Source organism: Salvia miltiorrhiza, chromosome 8, assembly GCF_028751815.1.
Source record: "Salvia miltiorrhiza cultivar Shanhuang (shh) chromosome 8, IMPLAD_Smil_shh, whole genome shotgun sequence".
Classification (NCBI taxonomy): Eukaryota; Viridiplantae; Streptophyta; class Magnoliopsida; order Lamiales; family Lamiaceae; genus Salvia; species Salvia miltiorrhiza.
The window spans coordinates 24,336,746-24,346,977 of record NC_080394.1 but is presented as its reverse complement, the minus strand read 5'-3'; the positions used below and the strand labels follow the sequence as shown (position 1 = coordinate 24,346,977).

Here is a 10,232-nt window from a genome sequence, read left to right as displayed (position 1 = left end):
ATAATTATCATTACACTTTATACATAATTGAAAATTACGTTTTTAAATTCGAAATTTTATTGAGTAACCAGTATTTTATTTTTAAATCATATTTTGTATTTATTATATTTTATTTCTGTTTAATATATATATATATATTTATTTATTTATTTAAACATATAATTTAATTTCGATTTCGCCTTGCATCGCACGGATGGTCATACTAGTTGTAATAATAGTTAAGTGATAAAAAAATGGTAAGTTTTAAAGGCTAAATTTTAGTTTTTGAGGAAAATTATAGGATTGGTGGGTAGTACCCAAAATGATCGTTGTAGTCTTCACCATTTTCCAAAATAAAGCCTTGAACTTCTTTCCACCATGCTTTTTCTTCCAATTGGCATAAATATGCCTTGCACAGTGCCTATGTGCTCAACATTAGGAGCCAATATTTGAACCGCATTAATCAAGCCATGCACGCAAAAGATAAACTGGAAATATTAAAGTAAACTTCAATTATGTTAAACATGACAACAAGGTTACCAGGTTACCAGGTGCTTATCACTCATGAATGTCCATCCAAACCCATCTAATATACCAAAATCTTCAAATAACAACTCCATAAACCATTTCCATGTCTCTTCATTTTCCTTTTTCACGACAGCCCATGCAATTGGATACATTTTTAGGCTACAGTCTTTTGAAAATGCAGCAACTAATGCCCCTCCTAGACGAGTCTTGAGAAAGCACGCATTAAATCCAATGAACCTTCTACATCCAATCAAGAAACCCTTTCGAAGAGCATAAAATCCTATATACACGTTCAAACACACTTCTGCCATTTGTATCAAAATATGATTTTGCAATAAACTTTCCCTCTATATCCCTCTTTTGCAATTCAGCCAAATATGGTTAAAGCTTGTTGTAGTAAGACTCATAACTTCCCACCAATTTTTCAAAGGCTTGCGTCTTTGCCCTGTAACACGTCATTATTTCTACATTATTAGCATGATATTGTGTCTGTAAAATTTTCCAAATATCAAGAGCCTTCATCGTAGGATTAGTCTTCAAAACCTCCATGAAAATGTTTGATACCCATTCAGTACTGACTTGTTTGTGTCGAATCGGCCTCACACACTCGTGCGTAGCAACATATGTCTAAATGACACAAGTTGGTTCACGAGGTAACTCACTTGCGTATAACCTCCAGGAAATTTGATGAGCCCATTTTTCGTGCTCTTTTTGTGTGTCTTTTAGGTATAGATCGAGTCTTTTGTTATGTGTTTTGTGTTTGGGAGGACACATTTTGGGCATAAGGACAGGTGGACAGGATCCCGGGCACAACAGACTGCATTTCGCAAAAGAAGCAAAGATTTGATATCATTCATGGGCACAGCAGTTGTACTCCTATGCCCAAACTAAGTACCACGCGAGATCCAATTACGTTCCAAGGCACAGCCGCGACACAGGAGCAAAATCTGGCATTCCAGGGCACAACGGAAAAAGTTGGTGTTCACAGGCACAACCGCAAGTCAGAGGTCGAACGAAAATTAAGCAGAACTGTGATGCTGATTTTAAGGCACAACTTGGCGTATAAGGGCACAACGCGCACCCATCAATATAAGGAAAGAAGAAGACGGATATCCACTTACCATACATAGGAGGATCTGCCCTACTTTACTTGCCAAAGTTATGGGATGCATATCTGATGCGGGCAAAGCAAATATGGAAAGAAATCTCAGCAATATGGCTGCACCCAGAAACCCTAGCCGCCGTGCCCAGAAACTCTAGCTGCTGCGCCCACAAGTCCTAATCTACATGGACCTGGCCCAAAGGCCCACTGAAATCTCTATATAAGGAAGCAGTCCCCCTGCGGTCAGAGGACGAATTTGGAGAGCTAGAGAGTGGAAGTTTACCACACATAATTCCACACCTTAGATTAGTTTGTTTTGTATTTTTATTTTCAATGAGAGTCTAGCCAAGGAAGAAACAAGCCTTTTGGGCACCTTTTTATTTTATGTATTTTTTTATTTGCTTTGGGCAAAGTTGGTGTTGCTCAAAGATTGCTTTTATTTTTGAACTTCTATTTCAATTCAAGTATGTTTATTTCATTTATTTATTTTGTGTTATTTTATTTAATTATGTCTAGGTAATTATTTTACTTTGTTTAGGCTAAAAATCGAGTTAAGTATGAGCAAGTGAAATCGTGAGGTCTAATGTGGGCACAAGATTTGTGCAGTCACATTCCCGAAGCATTTGGCTTGATGCCAATACAACTTGGGCTAACCCGGAACTTCATTAGGCCGATGACGTTCTAGGCACGATCAAGTTACAAGAAACAAGTGGGCTCAAGTTAGGAGGAATCCGGCTCCACATAGTGTGGCAAATGTGGGAAATGTGATCGTATGTCCTCGGACATGCTTATGGGTCATTTGGCTCTACCAAGCAAATGTGACGGATGAGGACAGGGTAAGTTGTGCACGTGACGATTAAAAAAGGGGGGCCCAACCTACTGACGACTGTCCATAGCCAAAGATGTGAAGGCACAATGACAATCCTTGAACCTATGAGCGATGACTCTGCCCAAACTTGACGAGACTATGCCCAAACCAAGTTCATTTTATTTTTTATCTTTCTTTTGTTTTATTTCAGACTCTTCGTTTCCAGTGCTCTGATCAGGGCACAACCTAGAGTGTGTGATTGTGACCGTGACAAGGGAGAAGAATACACCAACTCCTCGTGGGATCAACCATATACTTACCGCTAGCGGAACCTAGCTGTGGGTATAGGGAAATTACAAATTTATTTGCACGAAGAATCCACTGCACACCGACAAGGTAAATGATCAACCTCCGTCAACATTTCTCTTCACGCTTTGCTTGTATTCTATTTTTTTAACAGACCTAGTCCATTTGATGTTGTAACCATTCAGAATAGCCCACAAAATGACTGCATCTTTACATTCCTTCACAACCTTAAATTTCATGCCTACCTGAAAAATTAATTTCTTATGATCACACTTTTTGTCATATTCCAAACTTTTTCCCCTTTTTTGGAATGGTTCAGCATCTTCATCTGAAGCCAATGATGGAACTGATCTATCTGACAATTCATCCCCATATACTGACACAATGTCATCCTTACTATCGTTAGAAAGTACCGAAGGTTCTCCAATATCTAACCTCATTTCCTTAACCTGTTTGTTCGTCTTTCTCATCCCACTTATCTTCTTCCGGGCTTCTAAGAACTCCTCGTCTTCACTTGTGAAGTCTCTATCAGACATACCATCATTTGTTCCTTCAAAATCAGATGTGTTCTAATCTTGTTGCCCCTCTTCATCATCGACATCATTATCTTCTGTTTGTCATTCTCCACAACTAGCATTACCACTTGCATAATAATCACCAGCGTACTCAACATAAACTTTTAACTTTTTATTTTCAAAATCAACACACTCCCATGGAGTTTCAAAGAATCCTTTAGCACCATCGAAGAAAATGAACTTGTTAGTGTTCTTAATCCTAAAGGCATATCTTTTGACGATTTGGCAAGATCTAGTCGCCGAATAACTTAACTCTTCAAAAGTCCATGAAAACCAATCCCATTCTTCCAAAACATAACAAATCTTATAACCATCATAATTAGTTTCTGCTACAAAAGTTCCTCCTGAATAAACTTCAATTGTAATGAAAAAACACTCACCAACATTCATGCTGCATTTACAAAAAATAAATAAGTTAATTAACTAAGCATTAGAAAAGACATCAAATAATACATAGAGATAGTATTGAAAATTATAGTGGTTAAGACTCCTAGAGATTCATAAGTCATTTACAACAAATGTTAAATGGTTAATGAAATATAGAGGATTTTTTAGTATCTTAATTTTCAAAACAATGAAAAGGTAAATGATGGTTTCTATCAAATTGAAAAGTTGTGCTCCTGTATTGAAAAGAAATATACATTACCTTTAATTTTGCAACACTTCTATCAATTGGGCAGAATGATGTCATCAAGGGGATATTTATTGTGTGTTTATGTGAATGGGAAGAGCTTGATCGGAGTAGAGGTGGCCCTTTAAACTTAGCGGATTCTTAAAGTAGGCATTGTCGAAGCACATGGGGGAGACAAAGTCGAGGTAGAAGAGGTTCTGATCGCCGTCAAATTGCGGGCACCTGGTGCTCAACCCAGTTGCGTAGGATTGCTTCAAGTTTGTATGTGGCTTTTTGTTTTCTTCACATTAGGGTTGAATCCTTGTTCCCGCAATTCTTATGTTCGTGAGCTGATCATCTGACATGTATGTGGTGTTTTAAAATGAATGGGAAAATGTAATCCAGGTCATCATTAAAAATAAAAGAAAAATACACGCCACTTTTCTGTGATGGAAAACTTAACTGAGGTTATATTTGATATATATTTGATAGTTCGGGTCTTTGATTGATATTATCAATAGTTTAGGATATATCTGTGACTCAACTCATAGTTTAGGCTTTTGGTTGATATTTACCCTATTTTGTAGGCATCTTCAAGTTATTTTAATATGGTTGACCTAGCAGTAGATTTGTACTCTTAGGAGTGTTTACTTTGCATGATTTATAAGACGCATGATTGAGTATTTTTTTTCTTTCATATTAGGATTGTTTCAGTCACACCCTTTGAATGAGATATAAATCAAGCAAAACTAACTCAAATGATATAAGTTATCAAGGGCCTTGGGATATCCCAAAGTTTCAATCTATCTAAGTAAATAAATGACTAGTCTGACTGTTTTTATCTATCAAGGTTAATCATCAAAAGTAAACGTTCCCTTAGTATATACTCCCTCTGTCCATAAAAAAATTGTGACAATTTCTTTTTTGCTCCATCCAAGAAAAATTTATCACTTTCATTTATAGTAATAGGATATGCATATTTCTACTCACATTTAGAGTGAGACCTTGCTCCACTACCAACTCCACTTACATTTTATTAAAACTCGTGTCGTCCATAACGTGTCAATTTTTTTGTGGATGAATGAAATATTATTTTTCATATTTTTTCCAACCAAAAATATTATTTCATCACATCAAATAATTAATTGGTAAAACTGCTTCTGCTAGCACATTGTACTAATAAAAATATAGTAATTCGAAATAAATTGCTATTTTCGTACAATTTGCAACAAAGATCCATTGAATTAGCATATTTTATATTGAGAAATAAAAGTGTCGCCACACCTTTCTAATTATGACAACAAAAATATTTAAGCAAACACAAACACAAACACATTCCTTAAATAGTTAGTTTATATTCATCCATATTTATACCAACAACCGCAAAAATGTGCTCACCTCAACATTACTCTCTTCTCTCTCTTGTGGCTTTGGATCCAACCGAACCGAAGCCCTCTTTGCTTCAATCTTCATCAAGGTATCGTCTTCATTGTATTAATTCACAACAATTTCTTAGGTTTTCTATAACCCCATTTGATGTTTTATCCCATTTTCAATGTCTCCGTGTTATTACAAAGTTTCTAGATATTAAAGCGGAATAATTTCCGTTGAACATTTTCTTTTCTTTCTTTTGAATATCGAGTTGGAGATTTGAATATGATTAATTATGTCTAATTCAGTCGTGTTGTTTTGTCGATGAAGAACTTCGATTTGGATCACCAGAAAATTGAACTTTGTTTTATAGATAATTTTATCCTACAAATTCTGCAAAATGGTGAAATTCATTTGTTTTGGATTTGCAGAATGCTTGCTTGGAGTTTAATATGTTTCCCTATCCAATATATCAATTTTTATTTAAGATTAATAAAACAACATGGTGATTTTAACACTTCAAATCATTCATGAATTTTTCTATCTTAATGTTTTGAAAGCAAGTTAGTGACAAAAAAAACATAACTAATAGCCTAATAGCTCAACTTTTGTACAAAAGTATATTAAAGTGGTCTCAAGGGACATACAAATGATGTAGGCCTAATATGTAAACAACAAGGTCTAGGCTTTGTCATGTAAAAAAAAATTAATGTACCTTATAAACTTTAATGTGTCTTATATTTTAATGTAGAGGTTCTCCTTATTCTTCGACGACATCCAAACTCCCTAGGGATGCTGAAAGATGTATATTGTTGTTGAGGCTTCCACGTGGGCTGTTTGCAACATTTCGCCCAACGCATACCAACTATGGTTTCCTAAGGACTACAACGATTATATTGTGTATTTCAGCAAATGGTGGAGCACGAGGCTGCAATGAGCTCTTAGCGCAACACATTTGCAGTTTCGTGCTCTCAGAGGATCAAGATGGAGACGTCGACGAAGAAGAAGGAGAACATATTGATGAAGAAATATGAAGTAGGGAGGATGTTAGGTCAAGGCGCTTTTGCCAAAGTTTACTACGGTAGGAATGTGAGAACAGGGCAGAGTGTGGCAATCAAGGTTATCGACAAGCAAAAAGTGGTGAAAGTTGGGCTCATCAATCAGATCAAACGAGAGATCTCCATCATGAACCTGGTCAGGCACCCCAACATCATGCATCTTGAGGAAGTCATGGCCACCAAGACCAAGATCTATTTCATCATGGAATACGCTAAAGGCGGCGAGCTCTTCAAGAAGATCGTCAAAGGAAGGCTCAAAGAGGAGGCTGCTAGGGCTTACTTCCAACAACTCATCCGTGCCGTTGATTTCTGCCATAGCAGAGGCGTCTACCACCGTGATCTCAAGCCGGAGAATCTCCTCTTAGACGAGAATGGGAACTTGAAGGTTTCGGATTTTGGCCTCAGTGCGCTCTCCGAGTCCAAAAGGCAGGATGGGTTGCTCCACACCACGTGTGGGACCCCGGCGTATGTCTCCCCCGAGGTCATCAGCAAAAGGGGTTACGACGGGGCAAAATCTGACATCTGGTCATGCGGGGTGATCCTCTTCGTGATGCTTGCGGGACATCTTCCCTTCCATTGCAGGAACCTCATGGATATGTATAGAAACATAGCAAAGGCAAGTTACAAGTGCCCTCATTGGTTCTCCCCTGAGGTGCGAAGACTATTGTCCAGGATTATTGATCCCAACCCTAATACGAGGATCTCTACCGCCAAGATCATGGAGCACCCGTGGTTTAAGAATGATCTGAGCAGTTCAAATGCACGAGTGGACAAGCAAAATATGGAATTTGATGATGTTATTGTTGGGAAGCCTTTTGATGAGGCCAATATGGAGCTCGTGAGGCCAGATAGTCTCAACGCGTTCAATATCATATCTCTCTCTGATGGATTCGATCTATCTGGTTTGTTTGTGAGTCGGGATCAAAAAAGTGATGCCCGCTTCACGTCCACGAGCTCGGCCTCTTGCATCGTGTCGAAGCTCGAAGAGGTTGCGCGCCGGTCCGGGGGGTTGAAGCTGATGAACAAGGGGAGAGGGTTGTTTAAACTTGACCAGGGGCCTGATGAAGGCACCAAGGATGCATTGTCCGTCGATGTAGAGATATATGAGATTGGCCCCTCCTACCATTTAGTGGAAATGAAGAAATCTAGTGGGGATTTGATAGACTATGAGCATTTGATGAAACAAAATATAAGACCTGCCTTTGAGGAAATAGTTTGGTCTTGGATAGGAGAGCAACAACATCACTAGTTATATATATTTATGTATATATAGATAATCTGTAACTTGTTGCATTATGTTACTCCTTACACATTTCAAAAGTACTATTTTCTGCTCTAGTCTAATCATTGTTCAATATTTGTGTCAATATTATGTTCATTAGCCCAATTTTTTTGATTATATATTATCTAATGTGGATGATATTATACTCTTCATTTTGAGTTTGGGTTAATAGGCCAAAATCATGTCTATTATAGTCCAAAATTCAATATATTCTCTTATACTCCCTCCGTCCGCCAAAAGTATTCCACAATTACTATATTTGGCGTCTGCAAAAAGTATTCCACTTTCCTTTTTAAGTCATGGTCCCACCATCCACCTTTATATTTTATCCTTACAAACACTCTTTATTTACAAAAAACTCACCTAAAATTCAATCTCAACCACACATCTCATAAAGTGGTGGGACCCTTTCTCCACTACATCAACATCATCTCCAATTTTATTAAACTCCGTGCCCAGCCAAAGTGGAATACTTTTGGCGGACGGAGGGAGTATATGCTAACTCCATAAAAATGACTTAATGATAGTTTACACTCACTTTGAAAACTAGACGATAAATATACCCGTACAAACTAAAATATATAAAATAAGGTTAATAGTAGCTTTTAATTTACCCATTTTCAAAGACAAAAATTGAAAGGACAAAATTGTCCATACTTAATAGATGGGAAAATTGCACCTAAATACACAAACTTTGCCAAAAATCCATATTTGACGCGAAGTTGAGATTTTACATTTTAATACACCAACTTTCTTTGTTGTCCAAATTTAACACGACTTAATTCTTAAAAATTCAAAAAACAACCCCTTTTTGTAAATAATTATACAAAGACCCACTTATGTTATAATTTGGGACATTTAAACCAAACCAAGATATTTCCTTATGATGTTTTCTTTTAAACCATTTTAGGCGCAGATCAGAGATTAAAAGAAAACATCATAATGAAATATCTTATTTTGGTTTAAATATCCCAAATAATAACATAAGTGAGTCTTTGTATAATTATTTACAAAAAAAGGGTTGTTTTTTGAATTTTTAAGAATTAAGTCGTGTCAAATTTGGACAACAACGAAAGTTGGTGTATTAAAATGTAAAATCCTAACTTCGCGTCAAATATGGATTTTTGGCAAAGTTTGTGTATTTTCACGCAATTATCCCTTAATAGATTGAAAACTTCATCTTGATATTTTATATATATCACCTTAATCACGAATTTGCTTGACATGCTTGACCAATGTGTTCGAGCGTTGGTGGTAAATGTACTAATGCTCGACATGTCCGTCCACTGCGAGTCGAGCATGCGAGCAGTAGTAAATGTACTAATGCTCAACATGTTCGACATCTATGAGTCAAGAATTAGTAATAAATGTACTAATGTTCGACCATTGCGAGTCGAGCAATCGAGCATCAATGGCCGAGCTGTAGTGACCCGCTCTTTTATATATTTTAAATCCAGTAATGAGTGTTTATTTTTGTTCATCAGTGAATGAAAACGGTTATTATCCTGATATGAATTCAGCTTATGATCCTGAATTCATATTATTAAAGCATTCAATAATTATTATTTCCAAGTTATAACTGACTTAGCAAAGTCATGTTATTTATTAATCGAAAAAAAAAAACAGAAGAATTTATATTTTATTAGTGCTACTAGAAGTTGAGGATTTATTCCGACAGCAAAGCAGATTAAATCTACGGATTTAATTTAAGTCATATTATAGTTTTTTTTTTAATATTGGAAACAAGGAAGCAGATATCAAACAGATACAGTAACAGATGATAGAGAATAGAAGCCAGTATTTTATTACAGTTCACGAATACAGTCTACTTCCCAGCTTGGGGAAAATCGTATAGTATATTACAAGGTTGAATTTACGTGGCCACCTTACTGCCACTCACTCAAGTTGGCACAACAATTAAAGAAGAGAGATAGAAGTCAATAAAGCTAGTAGAAAGAAAAAAAAATGTGCACCACAATCCTTTGCCCACCACCACGTTTTCCTCCCTCAGCCAACCACCACCACTATCTCACTTTCCTTTAAACTTTACAGCCAACCACCACCTCCATGGATTTTTTTAAATTCAGCCAACAAAGCTAATCATTTCATTTTCTTTGAGAAGTTTACCTGCATTAAACGAGAACCATCGTTCATTTCAGTAATCTTCCCAGTTACAATTATTCAGCTTTAGCAATCAGTTCAACAATCAAACAAAGCAACTTCAAGGTGAGTTTATTCTTAAATCTACCACTACTGCCAAAGTCTCCTTCATTAGTTAAGCAATGGCAGTTTCAATTCATTTCAGTTATTGTACAATACGTTCAACCTCCAACAACAAGCAATCAGTTCAAACATTGGAGGTAATTCACAATCCCAAATAATCTTTCAGTTCGCATTCATATCAGAGGCATAATCATATTTCACATGACATGAATAACAATAGAAAAACTCATGCTTTTCACCTTACTGCACTCTAGAGCAACAAGCTTGAGAATCTCCCTCCTTAACAACTAGAACTAGAGAAGAATAGAAGAGTGGAACTTAGCTTTTAGTAAGGGAGGGGCCGGCTGCCCAAGGGGCAGCGAACCACCTACTGCTGAACGGGAAAAGAAG

The 10,232-nt window shown here is 36.7% G+C and overlaps 1 protein-coding gene across 2 annotated transcripts; it reads left to right on the top strand.

Annotated features, from left to right (window-relative positions):
• The first annotated feature begins 5,290 nt into the window (after positions 1-5,290).
• Positions 5,291-7,757, top strand: LOC131002047 (CBL-interacting protein kinase 2-like). Of its 2 annotated transcripts, none has more exons than XR_009094129.1 (2): positions 5,291-5,385; positions 6,031-6,182. XR_009094129.1 is itself a non-coding variant. In XM_057928719.1 (2 exons), exon 2 carries the CDS (start codon positions 6,264-6,266, stop codon positions 7,584-7,586), a length of 1,323 nt encoding a protein of 440 aa, XP_057784702.1. In that variant the 5' UTR covers positions 5,292-5,385; positions 6,189-6,263; the 3' UTR covers positions 7,587-7,757. The 2 variants fall into 2 exon arrangements, 1 of the variants encoding a protein (XP_057784702.1); XM_057928719.1 differs by lacking the exon at positions 6,031-6,182 and adding an exon at positions 6,189-7,757 and having other exon boundaries at positions 5,292-5,385.
• The last annotated feature ends 2,475 nt before the right edge of the window (positions 7,758-10,232 follow it).

Bases quoted from the DNA above. Each gene is read 5' to 3' on its own strand.
- LOC131002047 (XM_057928719.1), top strand. From the start codon at position 6,264: ATGGAGACGTCGACGAAGAAGAAGGAGAACATATTGATGAAGAAATAT.